General features: G+C 38.2%; 1 protein-coding gene across 1 annotated transcript in view; it reads right to left on the reverse strand.

The window, feature by feature from the left end:
- The window catches only part of LOC135205921 (trehalase-like), a 140568-nt gene that overhangs the window by 43363 nt on the left and 70328 nt on the right, over positions 1-26877 (reverse strand). Inside the window, exons 3-5 of the mRNA XM_064237118.1 lie at positions 15676-15755; positions 9366-9539; positions 4931-5155 (exon numbers count right to left, since the gene is read on the reverse strand). Coding sequence (XP_064093188.1) covers positions 4931-5155; positions 9366-9539; positions 15676-15755 — 479 coding nt within the window. The remainder of the gene's footprint in view (positions 1-4930; positions 5156-9365; positions 9540-15675; positions 15756-26877) is intronic.

The following is a 26877-nucleotide window of genomic DNA, read 5'->3' on the forward strand; positions in this document are numbered from 1 at the left end:
TCATGAGCTTTTCATATCACGAATCGCATTTTACATGTAAAATAGCTAATCCGTTCCAAGCCCTACAAAAACACCCAAGTAAATTTCATAATAAAGCTAAATTGACCTATAATCAATGAAATACTACAACAATTTGGACCATTCAATACCTAACTTAATACGTACTAGTACTAATATGTATGTACCTGTAAATAAAGTGTATTAGTGTACATGGTGTACAAGAAATACTGTACGTACATACGTACGTATGTAGTAAAATGTGGAACCTTACCTTTCGAGCGAAACTTCTTATAGTACGTACACTTAACTTTACGAAACACATTAAAAAATGTCAGGAAACATAAACTAAACTTTACAAAACACATTAACAAAACTTTAACACTTAACTTTACAAAAAACTTAAAATTAAATTTTTTTGTCTTGTTTTTATTTTTACATTTTTTTTTTACTTTTTTATACTTTACGTTTTTTTTTTTTTTTTTTTTACAAAATTTCAATTTCTTCACCACTTTCAACTTTCTGTTTTTTTGTAGTATCAATTGGATCTTCCTTTTTGTTTACTCCTGCTAGTACTAAAGGCCTCTTTAAAAAATAACTATCCAAGGAAGATTGCTTCTGCCTGCTTTTCAAAATGCTCCTGAAACGACTCGGGCAAACGTCATCGAACTGTGCAAGCATACGACTTGTGTAAGCCTTTTCGGGGTGTCTCTTATCTACAAATGATTGCACCTTATGAAAAGCAGCTAGAGCATCCTTAATTTCTGCCATTGGAATAGGGTCGTCCTCCTCCTCCTCGCTGCTGCTAGAGAACTCTTCTTGAACGACGTTATAATGCATGGCCTCCAACTCTTTCAGGTCATCTGTCGTAAGCTCCTCTTGGTGCTCCTCGAGAAGGTCATTGATGTCGTCCTCATCAACGACCAGCCACATGGACTTGCCGAGTGCAACGATCTCGTCAAGATCTCGTTGCGAAACAGTTTCAGGATCGTCAACTGTTCCTGAATCTGCAGCACCAGCTTCGCCCACGTCGAATCCCTCGAAGTCTCGGGTGGATACGGCATCAGGCCAGAGTTTCCTCCACGAAGAATTCAAGGTTTGCCTCGAAACCTCCTGCCAAGCTTGGTCGATGAGTTGGATGCATATCACAACATTGAAATGCTCCTTCCAAAATTCACGCAAGGTGAGGTTTGTGGTATCGGTGATGTCGAAACATCTCTTGAAATGATGTTTCGTATACAGCTTCTTGAAGTTCGATATCACTTTCTGGTCCATGGGCTGGAGGAGAGGGGTGGTGTTAGGCGGAAGATAAAGAACCTTGATAAACAAATACTCCGCTAGGATATCTTCCTCGAGGCCAGGAGGGTGAGCAGGGGCATTGTCCAACAACAGCAGATATGTATTTCAGAGGGAAGCGCTTCTCTTCCAAGAATTTCTTCACTGTTGGGCCGAAACACAGATTTACCCACTCCGTGAACAAAAGTCTTGTTACCCAGGCTTTCGCAATAGCCCTCCACATCACTGGAAGCTTCTCCTTAAGCACTTTGTGGGCCTTGAAGGCTCGAGGAGTCTCCGAATGATACACAAGTAGGGGCTTCACCTTGCAATCCCCACTGGCGTTCGAACAAAGTGCGAGCGTAAGCCTGTCTTTCATAGGCTTATGCCTGGGTAGCTTCTTCTCTTCCTGCGTGATGTACATCCGACGAGGCATTTTTTTTCCAAAAAAGGCCAATCTCATCACAGTTGAAGACTTGCTGAGAACTGAAGCCTTCCTTGATTGTCATCTCGTCGAACATCTTTTTAAAGGCTTCGGTCGCTTTCGTGTCCAAGCTGGCTGCCTCCCCATGCCGCACCACTGAATGGATGCCAGTCCGTTTACGGAATTTTTCGAACCACCCATGAGAAGCCTTGAACTCTGGGGTTGGCGTCGATGTCCCTTCTCCTCCGTCGTCTTCGGCCTGGGCAATCAAATCGCCAAAAATAGCGCTGGCCTTGTGGCAGATTGCTGCCTCGGTTATCGTATCACCAGCGATTTCTTTGTCTTTTATCCAGACAAGAAGCAGCCTTTCCATCTCATCGTGCACGTGGCTCCTCTTGCTAGACAAAATAGTGACGCCCTTGGAAGGTGTAGCTGCTTTGATGGCATCCTTCTGCTTAAGGATGGTGCCTATTGTCGACGGATTTTGGCCGTATTCCTTGGCGATCACACTCAATCGCATGCCAGCTTCATACTTTTTCATTATCTCCATCTTTGTCTCCAAAGAAAGCATCCTCTTCTTTCCTACTTCAACTTTCTTGGGACCCATGACTATGTATATACTGTACGTAATTAATTTATGTAGTACGTATACGTATGAAGTAAAGTTCTCACACAACACGATAAAGTAGTACTACAACGAAATCACTAACAAATTTACGTTAATAAACAAAATCGTATAGAACGAACGAATTCCGCGTGCTTACGATACCGATGATGCCGCAAAGTGGCCGAAATAGCATGCCGCTACATAAAGCACAATGGGAGAGATGCTGACCAACAGGAGAGCAGGATCTTATGGCGGTGACTAGCATCGGGAACCAATGGGAGAGTGGGAGGATGGTGGTGAGTCTACTCAGTTGGCGGCGCGAGAGTTTTAAAATTGTTATCAGTGGTCTGGGCGAATCTCGGACTTTACAGCAACAACCTTTCGTATCTTGAACAATTTTCGTATGTAGAGCCACAAAAATCTTCATATTTGCTTTCGTATCTTGAGTTCTTCGAAAGTTGAGCCTTTCGCATGTTGAGGTACCACTTATATATATATTCGTGTTCTAAAGGTAACAGGAATCAAACTAATGTTATTAAGAATATATCAAACCTGTAAATAAACTTGAAATATTTAAAATAATTTCTCTGGTAAATAGCATCAGAATGGATCAAAATAATATTATCAGCAGCACATAATGTCAATTGTATTTCAAAAAATAATACCAATAAAGTCAAATAAACAAATCACTTCTCATCTATATACGATTACAAACTGTAGAGTCATTAAGAATACAGCAACACTGTAATTAAACTAAATGTATTTTTTCGTATTTCAAATTAAAATATGCCCGTGGTATGTAAATGAATCAATATGTAATGATATAGCTTTAAGTGTAAACACATACACTATCAAATATTTTTTCAGAAAAGAAGTATCTTTCTATTATCATGTCGCTTGGCAAATTTTGATACAATTTTGTCCATATCGATAGATTTGGCTCTTGAAATGTGGATTCCAAGGACAGCCAGTGAGGACAATCGTAAATCACCCTTGGTGCTGCACAGATAATTTTTTTATTAGCCTCATAGATGAAAAACTTCGTTCACATGCAGCTGATGTAGGGGGAAGAACTATGGCCATTGTCAGAAGTTTATACAAGCCAGGAAAGGCATCTTTGTAAGGTGACAGGAATGAAGACAGTTGTACAGTAAGTTCCAAAAGTAACATTCATGTTACACAACCGTTTCATATGTTGGATACATTCATGAACATGGTGCTTCTTCTTCCTCTTCATATCAAGGTTTGGTTTAATGAAGAATTTCGTGAAGGCCATGGACAAAAATGGTGCTGCCTTCCAACACTTGTGCACCCTGTTCCCAGCTCTGAGTTCTGCTAAGCTCAAGGGGGGCATCTTCATCAGACCTCAGATCTGAGAGGTGCTGAAGGATTGAGGAGCTACTTACCTTAAAGGAACTGAGAGTATGGGAGGCATTTAAGTCAGTCTGCAATGGCTTCCTTGGTAACACACAGGTACCAGATTACCAAGAGCGTATCAAGAAGTTGTTACAGTCTTATGAAGATATGGGATACCGAATGACACTCAAAATTCACTTTCTCCACTCCCACCTCAACTTCTTCCCTCCAAACCTCTGTGCAGTAGGTGATGAGCATGGAGAAAGGTTCCACCAAGATATTACTAAGATGGAGAGCAACTACCAAGGGAAGTGGAAACCCAGCATGATGGGGGGCGTCTGCTGGATGCTCTTGTGTGACATCCCGGAGGCAAAGCACACAAGATCATCCAAAAAAACTCACTTCTAACTGTCTTCTGTACTTTGAGTTGTGTTTATTGTATTATTCAAATAAATGTAGCTCCATTAACGTTCTGTATCTATGTTGTTTTTTTCTGTAACTAGTTAGTGGGGCCCAGTACCCGGGCAGTGAGGCTGGGTGCCAAGGCCCCACACGATGCGAGTGCACTCTAAAGTCACAGTTATCTAACACCGGTGTTTTTTTTGCTGAGCTAATGCTCAAACTTTTTATTTCCTTTTCCAGAACGTAAGAATTCACAATTCAATATTTACTTTAAACTACCAACCGAGTAGTAGTTTTCCCGTATGTAATTTTCACCCATATCTTACCATATTCAGCAGCGATTTGAAAATGGCTTGGTTTTGTTAGCTAGGTAGTCACTGAGTAAGGAAAGACCCTCTCTCCTTCAACCCTCTTTAACCTCTAATGCTAATAAATTGGTCCATCAGCTGTTAAGCACTTACTCGGGCTTCCACACCAGTGAAAACTGCTGTTTTTTGTTGCAAGATATTCCTTTGCAACAGATGTAATAAACACATTATATTTTGAATTTAATATGTGGTCTAATTAAAAAGATGTGAAAACAAAAAACTAGAGGTGATAGAGCAAAGCTGTTAACAAATTTGAATTCACCAAATCAAAATTAGTAAAAACATCTATTCACATCCTTGCCTCAGAGCAAAACAAAAATATTTATATTTTGAATTTATATGCAGCATAATTAAAAGGGGGATATGTGAAAGCAAAAAACCAGAGGTGATAGAGCAGAACTGTGCAAAAATTTGAATTCACCACATCAAAATTAGTACAAAACACCTATTCACATCCCTGCCTTACAGCAAAACAATTTTGTAAACCAGTGTAATAGCTACCTGAGGAAGTCGATATCGTTGGTGTGTTCCATGTAGAGGTGAAACATAGGTATGAGGTATGGTGGCTGGCTGCGACGAGTGTAGTATCTTCGGCCTCCGTTAGGGACCATACCGTATGTCTCCACCATCTCAAGGAAGTTTTGAAGCATCCCTCTCACCGTCTTGTCCATGCCAGAGAGAAGGAGGCCGTCAATCGTCCAATAGGAATCCCAGTAATAAAACTCTCTAAAGAGTACAGACAAAAGTGAGCTTAGAAATTATTAAAGAGAAGATTTTTGAATGGAGAAACAATACGAGTATATAACCAACAGATAACTGAGTTCCACCACAAAAACCCAAACAAGTTGTTTCCAGTTAATTCCTAGTTTTCATCCACTCACGCTCACATACACACACTGTTATATGTATTCTACAACGTAAATATAATTTCTCAGTAAAGTATTGAGTTTGTAACACTATAACTGCAATGTACGCACCCCATGCTTACTATGGCGAAAAAATGATCTTATGGACTAAATGGGCTGTAGGTATGCTTAATGTTGGTACTTGGTTTAAACCCGCCAAAATATTAGCCTTATGTAACAACAACACGCTCCCTTTCGGTTTCTAAATCACGGGGAGATAGCTCTCAAAACAATTCAGTTATATAAGGGTAACTCACTAATATCATTATGTAATGAATTAACTGCCCTCAGTCTCTTTCTTTTAGTTTCTTCACTACTTAATATTAACAGAAATGACTTAAGCAATATCTTCAAAAAATCAAACACATTATTTATTGTAAGAATGTTATTCTCGAATAGATGTGGCTCCTTTACCCTTATTATCATGCAATAGAGATGTACATAGTACATATTTCTACAAATCTCACAAACATAAAGATACATTTGTATTTCACATGAATAGCAGCTGCAAAGAACATAGTTCTTGTCTGTTGGTTATCTGATAGAAGGCAAATCACAAAAAAAAAATAAAATCAGTCATTTTTAACACAGTTTTCTTTGTAAATTTCATTTAGCTGCTTCTTCTTTTTAGCTGAATTTAAGTGAAATTTTAGTAAGATTTTGTTTTATGTTTAAAAACAAAGATTTTCTCAGAGGTTTCACATAATCTGTTTTTCAAAAATATTTCCAAACTGCTGCAGTCGGTCAGAAATACGTAACTTCTGCATAGTGGTATTGCAACATCAGCTAGAATTTTCGACTGATGGCTAAGGATGGCCATTATTTATGTATATATATATGTGTGTGTGTGTGTGTGTATTTATATATACATCTAAAAGGAGTTGATGATGTCATCTTGGTGAAAAAGATAAAGCAACGTTGTAAATTCTGGCTTCTTGAGAAAATTATACCACTCTACTCCGGAGAGGATGATTTTGTTCATTCAGCAAACATTTTGTGTGAAGGTGTAGAATGTCTCGTGCTGATCAAACACATGATCACGTTAGAGGTGAATGACCGACATAAAGACAGTAAGTGTGAAGTCATATCAAATGAAGTGACTAACAAGGACGATCTCGTAATTGTTGAACAAGGTATTGATAGTAATGCGACATAAACACAGTAACTATAATGTCATGTCAAACGAAGTGACTAACAAGGAGGAACTCATAAGTGTTGAACAAAGTATAGATAGTAATGTGCACGATAGTGAATGTGTAACAGTGAATACTGACAATCATGAACTAACTGAAGATAGTAGTGGAAGACAGAATAATGTGAATGTTGACAGAACTCAGGATAGGCCTAGACGGAAAACAGCTCTAGCTCAACAAGAAAAAATGAAATGTTGGCTCCAAGAGTAATGGGATTGGCTCCAAGAGTAATGGGATTGTCCCAATGAATTCAGCAACACCCAATCCCTGAAATAACACTTGAAGCATACACTACCCGCTTACCTTAACATGCAACGTGCACTCCTCTCGTATGTATTTCAAGATTTTCGTGTTGCTTGAAGAATCCTTATTGTAGATTCGCTTAACTTTATTAGGCCTGTAACTTCATCTCTTGCATTGCATCAGAGGGAGTTCTCAATGCATTTTTCTCTCCGAAAGCAACTATTTCTGGAGCAAAAACCTTCTCTAATATATGCTGGTCTCCATGTCCAGGAAGCATCCCTTGTTCCCCGCCTCTAGCAAGCGGTAACTTACTTCACGTGTTAATATTGGAGGGAAAACATATGGAGGGAAATTTGAACGCTAAAAAAACTATCAAATTGAATTTCTAGGGAGAAAAGAGATAAGAACATAGACTACACTCAACAAACTTATTTACAGTTTCTATAAGAGGGCAAACTATAGTGTTTTTTTAGTGTTCTATAAGACCATTGTTCTTTGAAGAGGAACGATATGGAACTATGAGAAGCTCCAGGGACCCTTGTAGTTATGATAATTTTATAGTTTTGTGTGCTAACAAGAGAGGAGCACCATTGTACCATTGTGCAGTTTCTTTACATTTCGTTGTTTTATGCACTGTTGTGATGCATGATTGTAAGACATGGAATACTTTCCAGTATTCTGCTTGTACTGCGAGCCAACTGCAATTGTGAGGCCTCTAATTGTATTTGGGCCGTAAATCAGAACCAAACGGGGTCCAATTCAGATGTCATTTTCAACTTTGCTGCCTTGGCTGTAAGATCCGTCTGGATGGGAGGATGTCGACAAATTCTTCTGCAGGGATTTTGTTAACATTAAACCCCTTGTCCAGGTGTTTTAATACATCAGTAGAAATTGCAATCATACATGCCGAATATGTATCAAGTCGGACTGATGTGAAAGTTATGTGATAGTTCTGAATTGAAAAGTGCTCTTGTTATTTCGTTTGTAACATGTTCTTAATTTCTGAAAAGTATACTATAGATTGCAATTTTAATTTTCAGTAGTTTGGCACCTCAGAAACTTGGTTGTAGTGATGTTATTGAAAATCAGGAATTTTGGAACCTTCTGGAATGGACGTATATAAATGCTGCAGAGCTCCTCAAGGTCACTTTTCTACTAGTAACTAAGCACTTCAGAAGTGTGGCAGGTGTAGTACTGTGAATCAGAAAGCTGATTAATGGCTGTATCTTGCTCGAAAGCCTCTGTCCTTTTCTGACATTTATATCCAACTTAATCAAGGCCATCGTCACTTTGTGTGGACATATATCATGTCAAGTACTAGAGCTTCCTACATTCTCTCAATTAAGTCACTATACCAGTAAGTTTTGATAGTTTAAAGATAATTGTTATAACTTTGTTAGCAATCCACACGCAGTCCAGAATTCATCCTTTGTTCTTTGAATTGTTTGTGAGTAATTCATTTGTAGCAAAAGCCTACAATGTTTGTTGTAACATAATGACTTGAGTACCTTGGTGCATTTCATTATTGTGCTTTTGATTTATTTACTTCTCATGTGATCTCGTGGTCATCAATTTCTGTAAACCCAGCTATAGTTAGTTTCAGAGTTATGTTCTTGTAAATGTAGTAGTGCATTGTGATTAATGTAAATCTGAAATAGGTTGGGAATACTTTGTCATGTTTATAGTATATTTTTGTAATTAAACTTAGTAAAATGCCCTCGTGTTTTTGTAGCCATCATCTGTTTGAGCTGGTTCAGTGTCCATGTCTTTTTTAGATTTTGTGTCAGGCCCAGAACATAGAGCAAGAGCCAGAAAACCTGAATACTCGTTGAGAAATTCTCGGTAGGAATACTACTCAAATTCGTTCTAAAAATCACTGTGTAAATGTGGTTTTAACTTAATATATAGCTTCACACTTTCATATTGTTTATGCAGTCTTATATAAAACTCAAAAAATGTTATAGCACTAAGAAAAATGGGAAAAGTGTTAGACCTATGATATGTTAATTACACATAGCCTTTATTTTTAAAACTCTGTCATTTTCTGATTACATTGTCTTTGCTGGATAGTGATATGTAAGGCATCAGCGCAGACTCAAAACAGGTAAAATGAAGGTGTAGAGGAGAAAGGCACCGGAATGAAACGTACAATACAGACTGAAGCCAGGGAGAAAGCAATAATTAGATTTATATAAAACTTTGGGAACAAGAGAGAGCAGGCACCTCTAGCACTCTAGTCGAAAATGCAAAAGAGCTTGACGAAAATTATACAGTTGAAGACAAATGTTTGATCAACATAACAGTGGAACTTCAACTCTCAACGGGAGATACGATGAAGGGCAAAACAAAACAATCTCAATTCTTCTAAGGTAGCACATTATCATAAGAAATTTCATGAAAGTTTAGATAGATAAAATGTAGGGTTGTATACAACAAATGCAATGCCTATTTCACTGTGAGATGACCAAACTTGACTTATGACACACGTTTCTGCAAGAGTCTGTAAGACTGGGAAGGTTACAGAGACAGGAATGAAAGAAAGAAAGATGCTCCCCTTCTTTTGGGTTCTAACACTATTTTTATCAATATAATTACCTGAATCTGCCACCAGGAACAATGACAGGATGCTCCACGAATATCTGGGAGTACTTTTCTGGTTCATCTTGAACTTCAGTAGAAATCTTCCTTCCAAGAGACTTCCATAGTTCATGTAGATGTCGTCCCCAATTCTGCAGCTGAGGGTCGACTACACCATCCAGGAACTCAGGACTGACAAATTAGTGAGAGCATACAATTATATATAATATTTCACAAACATTAAGAAAAAATGTCGTTAACTATCCAATTCTCTCTACATTTGAAATAATACCAAAGAGGAAATATAACTGGTTAGTGGTTAGTCACATGACAGATTTGATCCACCAACAGGGACAACCTCCTATTCCAGTGATGAGTGCTACTCTACCATCAGGCTGTTAGGAGAAGTCGAAGATGAGTAGCGAACAAGCACGATAGTTGTTAGCATACTGCTCCTCATTATACACAGTTATTTGTATCAATCAATTTAAAAGTGTGGACCAATTATGGGGGTCAAAACAGCTAATGGGTGGTGTGGAGTAAATTAATTCATTAGTAAAGGGAGGATTCAGATTGGTATTAAAAGGTAGGGAACTGTTGTGTTGTTGGTTGAGGAATCCGGCGTGGTCAGGGAAACAAACATGGCAGAGGGTAGTAAACAACCAGTCATAAAAATTGAAGTCACAACGAATTCCAAGGGAAAGCAAGTCAAACTGTCAGAAAAGGCCAAAGTAAAAAAAAAAACAATGGCAAAAAGTCTACAGAGTAGTGACATTCCCTTGATACACAATAAAGAAAACTCATCTGGTGGCCTTAGGGAAGACAACAGTAGGCTAATAGACTTTGACCATGATGAAGAGTTTTTGGCTACGTCCACCCAAAAGGACACAACAAGTGATAGTGAGGAATTATGCCCATGTGAACAATGTAAGGCCCAGCTAGACCCGGAGGACGAAAGTGCCGAGTGCATTAAATATAAAAAATGGTTCTGCATTCAGCACCTAAATGCAAACGCAGCCTTTAACAAGCCTCAAATTAAGAATTTTTTGAGACTGATAAAAATTACAGTAAAGGTAAAAGGCCTATATTGGTATTGCATGAGATGCTGTGAGAAAGGAAACACTAGTACTTGTGTAGAATTAAGAGAGGGTACAAGAAAAAAGTCAAGGTGATGAAACTGTTATGTGAAATGAGTTAGATGAAAAATTCCTGATCATCAAGAACCTAGAAAATATGTTGTTTGATGGAATAAAAAGCACACTGAAAGTAAAAAAACGAGAAGAAATCAATGGAAAAAGAACGACAGTCCATTGAAAGGACATTGCAGATCATACAGAGAAAAATGAGAAAAACCAAGAGGAGAAATTGCTGAAAACAAGAGAACGACCTGTAACCAATGGAGTTTCATAGAAGACCTGAAAACCATAAATGAAAACCTATTGAATGAAATGGAAAACAAAGAAAATATAACCAAGGAAAGGCCCACTAAAACCATTTCCAGTTAAGTTAGAAACTCATTTAACCCTGGTGACGAGCAAAATCTAAATAACGAACCCCTTAACAAGGATCATAGTCAACGGAAGGGAATGAAGGAAAGTAAGGAATCCATGGAAAATCAAAGGGGGCCTCAAGACAAGGATAAACTAACAAAAGCAGTGTGCAGGTTCTTTAGAGCTGGAAAGTGCGTGAAAGGAGATTCTTGTGATCACCTGCACATGTGGAAAAGTAGAATCTGTACAAGAACCCAGAACAGTCAGGACAGAAAAGAGGTAGGCCAAAGGACAGTGTGTAAGTTCTTCAAAGATGCTAACTGCAAATATGGCAGAAACTGTAAATATACTCATGGGTCAGTAGCCAGAATAGTGCTAAAGTACAAGGAAACGAAGTAGGCCAAAGGTTAGAATGTAAGCATTTCAAAGAGGGCCACTGCAAGTATGGAAGAAACTGTAAATACACTCACAGAATCAGTAGCCAACATAGGCCTATAGTATTCGGAAAGGAAAGGTACTCAGAAATGAGACATAAGATGACTATGAGCCAGAATAAAAGAGTGAGAAGAGATGAGGATGAGTATATGTGCAAATTTTTCAAAAATAGGAAACCATGTCCATGGAACGAGACAGACTGCTGTTTCAGGTGTTACAGCACACAAAAACATGAAAGAAATATCCAGATGAGGAAAGCAACCGAAGAATACATAGTGAGAAATGAAATGGATACACTAAGAGAGACAATGGAGGAAATGACGAACAGGTACATTTTTTAAAAGAAATATGGAAACTGCAAGCAGAGAGGCCAAACCGTGTGTCATGGGCAGTTGTAAGAAACCCCATAGTGTCCAACATGAGAGAACCATACCTAGGGAGAGGTCAGTAGGGATAGAGGAGTGCAAGACTTAGAAAAATTTAAAAAGACAAGATGAATGTAAAAAAAGACTACACTGACTATGGAATAAATTATGTAAATATTAGGGGCATCAAGTCAAAATTAGAATCCTTGAAAGAAATGATTGAAAAGGTGGACCCAGTAATAGTGTACTTAACAGAAGCTCACCTTCAGGAAAATGAATATGTGGAAATAATTGGTTACGAGGTGTTCCATAACAACAGAAGGATAGAAGGAGGAGGAGTCCTAATACCTCTTCCTCTCTCTCCTTGTCCATAGCTGACCATTCCCTGAGTAAGGACTCTGCCATCTCGCAATTGGCTGAAGAACTTAAGGAACTGCGGCAGCTTGTCTTGGAACCTTTAGGCAATCAATGCCCCTGCTCCCGCTCCCAGTGCCACAGCAGCTGGAACAGGTGGCACACCGTCTTCCTCAGACTCGGTTCCCCCAATTCCACAGAATGACGGACTAGCAGCCTAAAAGAGGCACAAGGAAGAAGGGTAGACGGCGTAGACCCTCCAGGCAGCTTAAGAGAGCCCTTGAGTTTTCTTCGCACTAGTGCCAATCTGGTCCAGTGCTCCAATCTTCCTCCCAAAGGACACTGGCACCTCTAAACCAGAGTAGGATGTCAGATCTCTTCCCTAATTCATACTTCTTCTAACTTCTTAATTTAACTTTTAATAATATATTCTCTTTTCAAAATTTGTTCATTTAAATTTGTTGTTGTTGTAATGTCTCCTTTGAAATCTTTATTTAGTTATGATCCCTTAATTTAATCATTTTTTGGGGTGACAAACTTGCCCCCTTCATGGATTTATTTCTAAGCCTATAGCGCCTCCTATTTTGATTCATTTTCTGCAAATGCACTGCCAAATTGTCAGATCTAATAATGCTGTAAGTCCCTTGACTTCCTACTTTGGGCAGAAATGCCACGGTTGCATGACCAACATGGCACTCCCTACGATGATTCTAGCCCATGCAAGAGGTTGAGAAATACTCTTAACTATCACGTATCTGTTAATTTCCAGAAAATCTCCCAACCAGTAAATAGCGCTGCTAAAAGTGGCGCTATTAAATTTCTTCCCTACTCTTTCATGTACTTAATCTGTGCCATAGGTACCTTTGGCAATGTGCCGTCGTCCCAAGTAATGTGGCAAAATCTAAAGACCACGTATACTTCGTTGTAATGCCTCATCAAGGCAAACTAACTGCATGCCTTTGACCACGTAAGGTTCCTCCTTTGATAAGTGCATGATTACTTTAAGAATTTCCTCAAGGAAATGATTTAAAGTTATAGTATTTTGATGATTACGATCTTCTATTCATACTTATTTAACACGTTCCCGTTTTAAAGTAACAGTAATTTATAGGCTATAGAGCCTTTAAAAAGCAACATTTGTTTTACTCGGCATCTAACGTAAATATTGAATTTACTATCAAGCATTATGCAAACATCTTTAAAGCAAAGAAAAGCATATTTTTAAGAAAATGGGAGCCATTAAAGGAGAAGTAAATAACAAAGTTTTGTCAGCTGAATCACTGGATTGGTAGACATTTGCACCGGAGTGAAGGTGCGACATGTCACCTTGGGGGAGGGAATAGAGTTGCTAAAACTTTCCAAGCAACCCGACTCCCAAAGCTTTATAGACTAAGTAAAATCAAATAATAAACATGCTCTCACTTAGTACTGACTAACAAGGAAAGGGCATGGAAACTCTTAGCCTCTCCCTAAATCCTTTAATTGCTCTCTCTCTCTCTCTCTCTCTCTTTGACCATGTGACTGCCCTAAGAATGTCTTTCAGAAAACACCAACCGCTGGAGATTACCGTTGGCCTTGGCAAGGCAGCCGGCGCTTGGGGATTAAAGAAGAGAAAGTGCGGTCGAACACATCACATGACCTTCTGATTCACCTTAAGGAGCGGGGAATCAAACAAAAGCACATCGAGAAACACTTATGTAGAGAAAAGGAGAAGCAATTAGAGACCGAGGGCTAAAGAGGCCCGGCGTGAGAAACAAGAGAGGAAAGACACACCTGGAATCAGGCGAAGGAGCGTCACCCCTTTGCAATCCCGCCTCCCTCACACCGCCATTTTCCCCACCTCATGGTCCGCTGTTGGGCCGAAGACTATTTGCAGTGAGCCCAATAATGAAGTCCTTCTCCGACCCTATTCTACGCCGGAGCCATAATTATCTCCTACAAGGTAATGTGTTCTGTAATACAGATGTTCTTATCAGTCACGTAAATTCGTATTCTTTCCCTAAAACTTTGACTTCGATTTCAAGTGCTAGTGTTTCGCATCATCCTGGCTTTGCCAGTGCAGTGTGAATGTTAACTTTAAATAATAAGTGCTTTTCTTGTAGTCGTATGTCCAAGGCACCTTCAGTGCGCTGCCTTATCCTATTCTGGATATCCTGTGCCTTTCTGGCATAATTCGCAATCCTCTCCATTACAGAGGAGACCTTATCTGTGGGCTTTCCCCTCGATTGTGCCCTGTTGGCCACAACACCATTAATTCTACATTAGACATCCGCAAGGAATTTATCTTAATCCTTGTACCTGTAATTTGATTATTACACAGGATTCTGCTACCTGTTAGATTTACGTTCTAAACTGCTGATCGTTTCTAATGTAGATATATGTAGTTTAAAGTATCCCACGTTGTGTATCTACAACATTTCCTTGATGAGTAGAGCCCTCAGCTCAGTAAAAAAAAAAACCTTTATTTTGCGTTTTTCCTGTTCAAATAGCAGTCAGATCCCAGGATTTCATCTTGTATGTACGTAACTATCTTTCCGAGTCCACACTTGCCCAGAAATTAGCATTTACCCAGGTAAAAACGTAAAAGTACTTAAGTGACTCCAAAACCGGCCAGTGCGCTCCAACGACTTCCTGACGTCGTTAACCATTAGGCGCGTACTATAATTTCCCTTCAGTGATATTCCCGAAGTAGCGCAGATTGGATTTTGAACGACATTTTTATCTTAAATGTTTGTATATAAAATGTTACAGGTCAATGAAGCATAAAATCATACATTCATATGCAAATGTAACGACTAGAACGTGACGGCCTCGAGACAGATAGATCGATAGACTGCGAAGTCAAAAACACTAATTACTATTTCCACGCAGTCTACATGACCCTGAAAGTTAATTAAAAGCGGGGTGACCTGTGGGCAGGCAATATACAATCAAATCACTCTACTAGTCAGTTTTTAACAACAAAATAAACAAAATGCAGCAGCCTATCCTTCAAACGTGAATTAATATTATTCAACTAATAAAACATCTTACATTTTGTAATAGAAAATAAGAGGAACTATAAAGTACGAAACAAATATAGTCACTCTTAACTTATGGCAACTATATATTTTCTAACATGCACCCAAGAAAGAATATTCTCAAAAGAAAACGAAAGATTATGAAACATAATGCAATATAAAGATGTAATATACATATGTATATGTATCTATATATATATATTATATATTATATATACCTTGATACTATATATATATATATACAGATATATATATATATATATATATGATTTATATGACTATATATATATAATATTATATACTATATTTTATATATATTATATCCTGTATATATATATATATATATATATATATATCTCTATATATTTATATATATATATATATATATATATATATAGATATATATATATATATTATAATATATTTATTTATATTATATTAGAGTACCACAATTTAGATTGAAAAAGCAATGAGGGGAAAACAGACGACCCTTTAAAGGCCGCCCATTTTCTCCAGGACCACGATAAGAGCATTTTGTTTTTATTTCTTTATTTTTTGTGACACCTGTTTTTCTTTGACGGCAGCAGTTGATCTTAAATCTGAATTTTCTTTCATAACTGAACGACTCCACAAGTTTTGGAAAAGAGAGTATAATGGTACTTACTTTGGAATCCAATCGTCAGGAACCCAGGGCTCAAACTCAGATCCTGGCTCATTGAAGTTGTTCCTCACAAATTCTTCGACCTTTAGGGAGAAAAATTTAGGGAGTGAATGAAAGAATGAATGCTAATTTACTGCATAATATTCAGCTTACGATAAACGTATTGAAATCTGTAAAACAATATGAGAGGAATAACGTTTGGATGTGCAGATAGATATCCTCTGCACCCTTAGCCCATTTCAGCGGTGAAACAAATAACATAAATAAATTCTTAAGCCGACATAGGACAGCAGTACTAAGGAAATAGAAATAGGATACCAGTACAAAGAAAAGAGATGGGATACCAGTTACTAAGGAAATAGAAATAAGATACCTTTACCAAGGAAATAGAAACAGGATACTAGTACTAAGGAAATAGAAATAGGATACCAGTACTAATATAACAGAAACAAGATACCAGTGCTAACGAAATAGAAATAGGACACCGGTACTATGGAAACCGAAATGGGATACCAGTACTAAGAAAATAGAAATGGGATTCCAATATTAAGGAAACAGAAATAGGATACCAGTAATAAGGAAATAGAAATGGATATCTGTACTATGGAAATAAGAATAGTATGAAAGTACTAAGGAAATAGAAATAGGATACCAGTACTATTGTAATAGAAATGGGATACCAATACTAAGGAAATAGAAATGAGATACCAGTAATGAGGAAATAGAAATAGGATACCAGTACTTTGAAAAAGAAATAGGATACCATTACTAAGGAAATGGAAATAGGATACAAGTAATAAAGAAATAAAAATAAGATACCATTGCTAAGTAAATGGAAATAGGATACCGGTACTATGGAAATAGAAATTGGATACCAGTTTTATGGAAATAGAAATAGGCTACCAGTAATAAGGAAATAGAAATAAGATACCAGTGCTAACGAAATAAAAATAGGTTAACAGTACTAAGGAAATAGAAATGGGATACCAGTACTGATGTAATAGAAATGGGATACCTGTACTAAGGCAATAGAAATGAGATACAAATACTAAGGAAATAGAAATGGGATACCAGTACTAAGGAAACAGAAATCAGATACTAGTACTAAGGAAATACAAATACGATACCAGTATTAAGGAAATAGAAATAAAATACCAGTACTAGTGAAATAGAAATGAGATGCCAGTACTAAGGAAATAGAAATAGGATACTGGTACTGAGGAAATATAAATAGGATACCAGTACTGAGGAAATAGAAACAGAATAACAGCACTAATGTAATAGAAATGGGATACCAGTACTAATACTAATGTAACAGAAATAGGATACCAGATCTAAGGAAATAGAAATGGTATACCATTACTGAGGAAATAGAAATGGTATACCAGTACTAAGGAAATAGAAATGGGATACCAGTACTAAGGAAATAGAAATGGTATACCAGTACTAAGGAAATAGAAATGGGATACCAGTACTAAGGAAATAGAAATGGGATATCAACATCAAGGAAATATTGTCTCCAGTATCTGTTCCCAAATGGGACCAAGTTCCGGTTTAAAATGCCAAACGCAATTCATCCATGTAGTAGGAGTGCAGAGGAAATTAGCCTAACTTGAGGACATACACAGTGAAAATAACACAAGGAAAGATAAAAGAAATTCTTCCAATGAAGAAAACCTTTTAGAAATTTTCAGGTTAATGAAAAAAGATGTCCCTATCATGATGTTAAAATGAAACGGAGCACTAGATACGTCCAAGAAGGCGTTTAAGTGGGAACTAAAGAAAATTCACGACTAAAACAAATGGTGTGATTACTGAGAATATATATAATCACGGGCTTTTTTATGAACGGCTTTTTCCAAAGGACGTAGGAAAGCTGAGAGCCTGAGCACAAATGGGGGCTGCCCCAGAGGTGACACTTCCCCTTGTAATTCATTACACAGACTGCATATAAATCATTAGATTAGTCTAGATTTGTTTTCACTGTTATGGAATTTATACCATCAGGACAATTACTTTGATTCTTCAGTCATTCACACAATTCCAGCATTATGGCTGTAGTGCTCGCTTTCTCCTGGTGCTCGTCCCAAGTTCTTGCTAGGCAACTGTTTGCTGCCCACCCTCAGAATTGACTGACGATAGAAGTGCCATTCCACTATTATAGTGTTTTCTCGGAAATGGCGGTCTTCAGTTGCTGTCAAGTCTTGTGAATGACTCTCAAGTATGACCGTGTGAACTCTACTTTGGAAGAAAAAGCCAAACGTTATCACTCACACACACACACACACACAAATATATATATATATTATATATATATATATATATATATATATATATATATATATATATATATATATATATATATATATTATATAACGAAGGAGCATCTAAAGCACATAATTAAAAGAAACATACAAAATGCAAGAATACTAAAATGGAAACCAAGTTAAAATTAAAAACTGAATCACACTTAAAAACATTTACACATTAAAAACCAAGAAAACTTAAAATGACCATTACAAAAGCTGAACTCAATCAAAAGGATTAAAAATCGAACTTAAAAGGAAGAGCAAAAAGGCACACCTCTCAAAGTGAAAGAGGAAAACACGCTACAAGAATACACAACTTAAGAACAGAAAAGAAGGCAGACAAATATAAACAAACAATCCTGTTATGCTATGAACAGGGGAACAGCCGATGATTGGACATTTAACGTGGGAACAATTCTTTTTATGTTTGGTGACATAATTAATGTTCAGCATAAACCAGTTTCTAAAGACATAGGAGTTCATGAAATCCACTGTAGGGATTGTGATAAGTCATACTATATAGGATTCATAAGAAAATCTCTCTGAAAGATTAACTCGACAAAAGCGTTCAGTTAGATATGGACAACATAGTTCAGCAATTATCCATCATATAAATAAGATGAACCATACCATGGATTAGAACTCATCCCAAATTTTATACATGAGCAGCTGTTGATACAAATGTCAGATGGTAGAATCTTCACCAATACAACAAGTTATTAGATCAACCTTTCCAGTGGAGCCTGGGACTCTGGCCAAATAGACAATATCTTCCTTAAGACAATCATTAAGACAATTAACAGAACCAACGTCGGATTAGCGGTGACCCCAGGCATCACCTAAGCGCCTATCACCCACTATATATTTCGCCAATGTAATTTGATAAGGGTGGGAGTCTGTCCACCGAAATACAGTCCTTAACTTTAAGCCAGAGTGTTTCAATGGGCCTTTTATGCTTGATATATATATATATATATATATATATATATATATATATATATATATATATATATATATATATATATATATATATATATATATATATATATATGTAGGAGGCAGCCCTTCAACCGCGTGGAACAAAACCCCCACACGCGGACAGGAGCGCACACTGACTTTCAGTAAATTAAACATATATGTAATTAATATATATTTATGTATAATGTGTAAATAATAACTTACTTTCAACTTTTTATATAATTTCTGTTGTTAACATATTTATTTATTTGTCTTATTTTATGTTTCACTATAGTCTTTTGTAAATACTTAAAACTAGGTATCTGGCAATTGTACTACCGTTCCGTCCTCATGACGTCACAAAACGCATGAAGGCTCATATTTGTATCAGTACGCTTGATAACGTCAATACGTATAGGTTGACGAAACAGCTGTCGCGTGTAAAAATACTGGAGTAAATGGAAGAACCCCATTATGTGTCCATTAGTAACCTGAACAATGAAGTAAAGAAAATAATTAAGAAAATATGAAGCAATTTCAAAAAAGCTGGTTAACAGTGAAAAAGCCATTCTATTCAATGAATGTTGTATCCGTGAAAAATAGTGCCCTAGAAGTAATATATATATATATATATATATATATATATATATATATATATATATATATATATATATACACACACACATATATATATATATATATATATATATATATATATATATATATATATATATATATACTATTTTGGTATATTTTCTCCAATGCATTTTATATTGAACTTAGTGGCATTATTTGAAGAGTCTATCACTTTAATTATACTGAATCAGTTTACACTTCTACTTTTACTCTTAATTCACGTAAGCTTCTCAGAAATAAAAATGATTCACTTCTGGTTCTTATAGTCGACAGACCATATCCTTGTCCCGGAAAGCTTATAACTTTCTCCAATAAATATCTCTGCTAGATACCATCCAGTTTCAACGAGGCCCTGTATATATATATATCTATATATATATATATATATATATATATATATATATATATATATATATATATTGTATATACATATATATATACATACACATATATAGTATATAATATACATAGGGCCTCATTGGAACTGGATGGTATCAAGCAGAAATACTTATTAATAAAATTACAAGCTTTCCTGGACTAACCATCCTCATTGTCAAGTATCCGTAGAATGACTGAGCGTGTAGTCCAACTGTATTCATATTTGTATGGAGAAGAAGATTAGTCCTTAATCCTGTTATTGCTCTCCTGTGTGGTCACCCTCATAACCTTGACCTTTCTCTGCCCTCCGATCCCTCCAGGCGTTCATAATCCATGTGGTTTCTTGTGGTTTTGCTTTTCTTTTCTATTGCGAAGAGTATGATCTTTCTTGATATGCTGTCTTTGCATCTGTTTCCAATGTTGCCTGCCATTACATTCTTTGTGCATATGAAGTCATTCTCTACAATCAGTCTGGCCGTTTTGTTTGTGTTCCTGAACAAAAAATTCATATTTCCCTAATCTATTTTATGGTCTTTTTCCCAACAGTCCTTGGCGACCGTTGACGGCTGATTACAGTAAGGAGCCTTATGTTTTGTATGTGTTGTTTTCTTCGTTCTCTGCATGGTTTCCCATTTTCGCCAAAGTAACGCTCTTCATCTCTTCCACTTCAACTTTTTGTTTCTAATTATTTTATTCCTAATGGTGTTTTTGTAACTTCCTGTTAATTTGAAATTAGCTAGCTTTCCGTTGATGGGTGTAATGGTGTTGTTGTCATGGACTGTAATTATTTTCTTCCCTTTCAAATGTTCCTTTTCTATACTTTGCCTCTTCTCAAAATAGTTTTTTCTTTCTTTAATGTGTGTCCATTCCCACCAATACTTAGGGGCATCCTAATCTCCTGAAACTCTTCCTCAGGTATTCCAGCTCTTCACCCAAAAATTCGGGACTGCAAATCCTATAAGACTTGATGGTCAACTCTGTCATTGCTCCCATTTTCATTTCTTTCTTATGAAGAACATATGCACCTTAAATTTTAAATTTTCCCCTTACCTCTTTATCAGTACGTCCAAGAAAGGGATTTCTCCCTCCTTCCCTTCTTCTATTGTGAACTTGATTTGTTCATTTAGTTTATTTATGTTTTCTAGGAACTTGCGTAGTTCTTCCCTTTCTCCCTTATAAATAATCACGATGTCATCCACGTATCTTACCCCTTTGATAATGTTTGAGTTCCCATTATTTAATTCACCCGCCTCATCCATTACAAACCATTCCATACGAATGATAACCAAGATTGGGGAAAGACTCGAACCCATAAACACGAAATGTTTCGGATGGAATGGTTTTCGCCCCACTTAAACTCATTGACGCTGAGGGCCACTGGCAACAATTTCATCAAAACTTCATGATCTACGTATGTCACATATATGAACCCCTTCCTCCATATTCTCTTTTATTACTTCCGTCGTCTTATTCACTAGTATATATTGGTAAACAGGGAAGTTACATTAATCTTGCAAATTTACAGACTTTTACATTAATTTCAGTTAAGGGCATCTAAAACATAACATGAACCTTACAGACGAATTATCTAAAACTATTGTAAAAGACTAAATTTCCAAGTGAAACCCCACAGTACAGCAGATATAGCTTTTCCAAGAATAAATCCATATATATATATATATATATATATATATATATATATATAATATATATATATATATATATAGTAATAAATTAAATATCTCAGGCTAACTGCCTTAACAAATTGGTGCATTTTGCATTTGTTACCAGTGACCTGAAGGGTCACAGATAGTTAATTTCCAACCCAAATTCTCCCCTTGTTTCTCCACTTTGTACTGTGGAGGCTAATTCTTTTAGATAAACTCTAGCTGGCGACTACCACCCAGGTGAGAGAGGGCATCCAGGTGCATTTTAGGTGATGCCCCTTTCTAGCACATTGACCTTCCACCCGAGCCAACGTATCCCTCTCTCTGACTTTCTCCTCATCTCTGGGCCATGCTGGGTTCATCCAGACAAAAGGAGCACTTTTTGAATCGCTAGAGAACAACCTCGCTATACTACATGCTCGGAGTCTGCAGCATCACTTCTAGTTTGGTGCTAGAATTAATTAACATGGTAAGAATTGTCTGTACCAGATTCAGCCTCCATGCTTCAAGGCACCCCTTCCTCCACCTTACTTAACTCTTACTAAGTTTTCATCCTCCATGCTCCCTTGGTCTTGAATTTCAATTGAATTCCCTTGATCAAGTGATCTTTCCCATCATCCCTTCTAGTCATTGGTTAATTCTTGATTAACGTAAAACCTTCCTTAAGTGAGATTTGTAACTGATTTAGATACATGAGCCAGCCATTATTTGTAGGTGCCTTAAGTTTATCTAAATATCGAGTCCATCCCTAAGCCTTCACCTAATATATTCTACTCAAAACATTTCTACTTTTTTGCATGTCCATTAACATTAATCTTGTCAATCTCTCCATATTGCAGAGGTGCTTGTGATGCTGGATTGGCACTATTGTGTTCCATTGCATGAGTCCTGCATTCTCGCCCTTCAGGAAGGGCCTACTGAATTAGATTGCTGTCAAGCTCATACCAACCACTGTAAATTCTTGATGTGAATTTATGTGTATATCTTGTAATAAAGTAGTTAATTTATTCCCTTAGTCTGCTTTATGCTTCCTGCCGGTAATTAATCTCACTTTCTCTCTTGAGTTTACAAAGTAACGGGAGCCCTCTGCACAAGGCCAATAAGCAATAAGGCGACCTTAACCAGCATTCTGCTGGAATTCCAGCTATTAGCTTAATCAATCACTGCTAAGCTTGACTTGATGAAGTAAGATGAATTCATAATTTGTGACTAGGAACTCATATTCCCATAAAAAATGTAATCCTTTCGTTGGGAGTAAATTTCATTCTCAACCCGAGACACCAATGTTTTGGTAGGCATGTGAGCATAGTAGCTGACAAAACTCCAGCTAACGGTGGTTTTCTGCTAAGTTTACAGGACTAGTAACCTTTGGTTCTGCTTCAATTACACAAACCCTGTATGTACAATGCAGCTATTTTCTTTGGACCTAGGTCATATATTTTTATTTTGCCTGTGCAAACTCATTTACAGCCTTGTACAATGATTACCGAACTCAGCATATATGTACTCTGCCAATTATTTACAGTTCTTCAGAACTTCTACACACATACATACCAAAGCATCCTTGTGTTGTTAAAAACACCCAGCACCTGAGTCATTTGTTGCAATGTGTACATTTAACTTTTAACCAGTTCTTTGAACAAACAATTCGTTCTTTATGAACCCAACCTCTGATCCCTTTGTTACTGCTATGTCTGTGGGCATGTTGTGCCTAATTGTTCTTTTGGAACAAACCTTAACTTCTGCGCTGCAGCTGGCCCCGTCCATGTGCATATAATTACCCGCTCTTTGTGAGTAAGTCTACTGTTCTTTGTAACAGTCAATCATTCCTTGTGAACCAATCCACAGATTTTATGCCTTCATTCCATAGAGTGCCACATGCTTAGTTCTCCCGAACTTGCCCATACTTGTGTGCTAACTCCATAATGTGTCATATTATCTCTGTTCTTCCCAATCCATAAGCTTTGTATTCTATTTGATATCGTCCGTGTGCATGTTACCCATTGTTTTCTGAAAAAAACACTAGTTCTTTGGAACTAGCCTGCACATAAGTGCCCATCATAATTCCTGTTCCCACACTTCACATGATACATCCTGCACCTGTGGTGCTGTGCACTGTGTGGCAATGACTTAGTGTGTCCTTCCCCATAACTCGCACCAAGTGTTACCATTGTGTTCGTGCAAGCTGTCATTATTGTTCCTAAGGACCACTTCCAGTGCCACCTTTTCCACATGGGCACTCACAGCCTTTCTCAAGGGACATCTTTCACAAGCTTCGTGTCTTCATTGCACTGGCCCAAGTGCCATTTCCTTCCACACCATTGGCTTGTGTGGCTCCATTTTCCATCCTTCAGGACCCACATAACATTCTTCGGAACAGTCTTTCACGAGTGCAAAGTTACCCACCCATAACAGGTGCAATGCCATTTACAGTAACCTCAACGGTGGTCTCCTGTTTACAAGTGGTGCTTTCTAGAGCAACACTTTCTTATTTTTTGCAGACTCTCCCCACAGACCAGAGCACCAATTTTTCATTCCACTCAGCTTGCTTACACAGCCCCTCATTATTCATTCATCTGTGCCTATACTGCACAGCCTCAAGGCTGTAATGCCATTCTTACCAAGCAACATTTTGCATGGCAAGCCAATTCTCTATCCAAACCATCTAAGACACTATTCACCTCAAGTAATTGCAGCGTAAATCCCTTAGCAAATCAGCAAAATGGCCACTTACAAGTAGGCAGCTGCTGCCTATGAGTGGTGCGGACAGATAACAGGCTATACTGATTACAATTTACAAGAGATAGTCAAACATGATACTAACCAGATGACTAGAAAGACATCCCTGGAGCCAAGCCAAAGGGGGAGCTCTTCTGAAACCTCACCGTGTGTGCCAGGCCTATGGGTATACAGAATTATAGAAAGTGCCTTGCAAGAACCACTCAGCCAGTGTCTGACCCCCAATCCACAGCCCAAGGGCTGAGCTCCTTTCAAGAGACGGCTGCGGAAGTTCTGTACTTTGTGTAGCATGCGCGGACATTCCAAGAATTCCACCTAATGCTCCACTAGGTCCGTTACATCTCCAAAATCCACAAATGATTCTTTCAGTGACTCCCAACAGTTCAACCTAAGGTGGGATGGGTCACTATCCTGGGAGACAACTCCCTATACGCATATTGGCGGGCATACCCGTTATAGAAGTTACAGTGTCTATAATCACATAGCATGCACTATTCAAGGGCATTCAAGTCAGAGAGGATGAAGGAATGACCTTTGAGTGGGTGGATGGCACCACAAGGACTATTCATTCCCACAGTCCTCCTACAGGTGAAAATACCCCAAGTAACACAACGGTGTCGTCTAGGGGTAGTGGATAAAATTCACAAGGTTCCCATCATCCTCAGCCATGGTCTCCTGGAAGGTTACCTTTCATGGACGTGACCACCTCCACTGCCGGATAAACTAGATTGCAGTTGGATCAATATGCCCTAACCTGATGAAGAGCCAAGGCCAGCACCCACACTCCCTTCATCTCCAACAAACGAGCTAATGCCTAGCCTAAGATCTATGCCTGCGCCTGACTCAGATTCGGAGCATCCTCCCAGTCCAAAGCCAGAGCTCCTTTCAATCTTAGAGTCAGTGCCAAAACCTGTGCCTGCCACAGGGCCAGAGCCCAAACACTCTTCCACTCTCCCTTCAGGAAATCCAACTCCAGCTCCTCCCTTGAGCTGAGGTACGGCCTCACAACCCGTGCCTGAGTTAGTCATAGCAACCTGTGAACCTCTCACCCATACTCATATAATCACCTCTGCTTCTCTGTCCAAGTCCCCAGAAGAGAAGACTGGCAAGATGATTCCTGATGTTCTAAGTTGGTGACAGAAATCCAGGAACTGCAACGAAAGTTGGCAGTGATGGATGGGATCACGGCCACCCTGGTTGTTGCAGCAGCCAAGGCAGTAGCTGGTGTAGTATCCGCTCTGACCATCAAAATAGAATCTCACAACACGACCAGCTTAGATCCCAAAGGCACCTCACCAGTTCCCGCTTCAATATCCAAGTGTGAAGCCACATTAAAAGAGGCAGAGCCAGGAATAATTTCCACAGGCTCAACTGATAGCACCACACTAGTCCCAGAACCCCTCCTTTGGGCCAGTGTGCCCTCTTCCAGCAACAGAGTTCAACCATCTCCCAGTGAAGTTGCACCTACCGAGCCAGAGTCTGTGCTACCCGCAGATAATAACCACCCTTGTGGTACTTCTAGCAGCTGAGCTAGTGCCTATCATAACTAGTGGAAGGATGGCATTCTTTAATGCCAACCTATCCCAAACAAGTCTATCACCTAAGTCCTAGCCAGTGGCTGACCTCAGCATGGACCCCATTCAGCATATATGAATGGTAATTCCAGGTGTGTCTGCAATCAATGTACGGGCAATGCCAGGCACTCATCCTGTTCCCCAGGATGCCCTCAATCTGTGGCACCTAGAGATTGCTAATCTTGCCCAGATTACTAAGGAGCATATGATGGAGATTGAGCACACCATCCCTTTGAGGAAACGTCATTTCAACTCATCAAGTACAATCTCAGTGCTTCCCAGGAGAAATAAATGGAAAGCTACCCACATCAAGAGGCTAAGCCTCCAGGACTACAGCTAGAAGGTTAAGTGCCTCAAGCGTGAGCATTAATTAAAACTATGGTGTTCTCCTGGTTCGGGGACCCCATAGCATAGTGCCACACCCGATAGAGGCACTCCTGGCACCTTATGCAGAGAAGGGTGCATGGGTTGTCTCCTGACCTGTAACCATAGCAGTGAGTTGTATATTGAAACATTCATTTAGTAATTAGCTAAGAATGTTCTCCTGTAACACTGAAGAAATGTCCTAGCTCTGTTTTCATTACTTATATTGCATTTGCATGCGCTTAGGTATAATTGGACATTTTATATTAACAAATCTAAATTGAATCATTAAGCTGCACTACTGCCAAATTGCAATATCCGTTTTTGTCATCCACAGTCCTTTTAATGCATGCTCTCTCAGATTAAACATTATCTGATAACCAAAATGAAGCTAAAGTAATCCCACTCTAGGAGCTAAGTTATTGGTAAATTTTTAATTTTCATATTAAGGGGTCAGATAGGATTATATGGAATTAAGGTAGCAGCCCCCATCTGCAGACTTTCTGACCCATAAGGGCCTGGAATTCAAGTTTAAATGAGAGGCTGTCATAAATATCTCAGGCTAACTGCCTTAATAAATAG

Source organism: Macrobrachium nipponense, chromosome 11 (genome assembly GCF_015104395.2).
Source record: "Macrobrachium nipponense isolate FS-2020 chromosome 11, ASM1510439v2, whole genome shotgun sequence".
NCBI lineage: Eukaryota > Metazoa > Arthropoda > Malacostraca > Decapoda > Palaemonidae > Macrobrachium > Macrobrachium nipponense.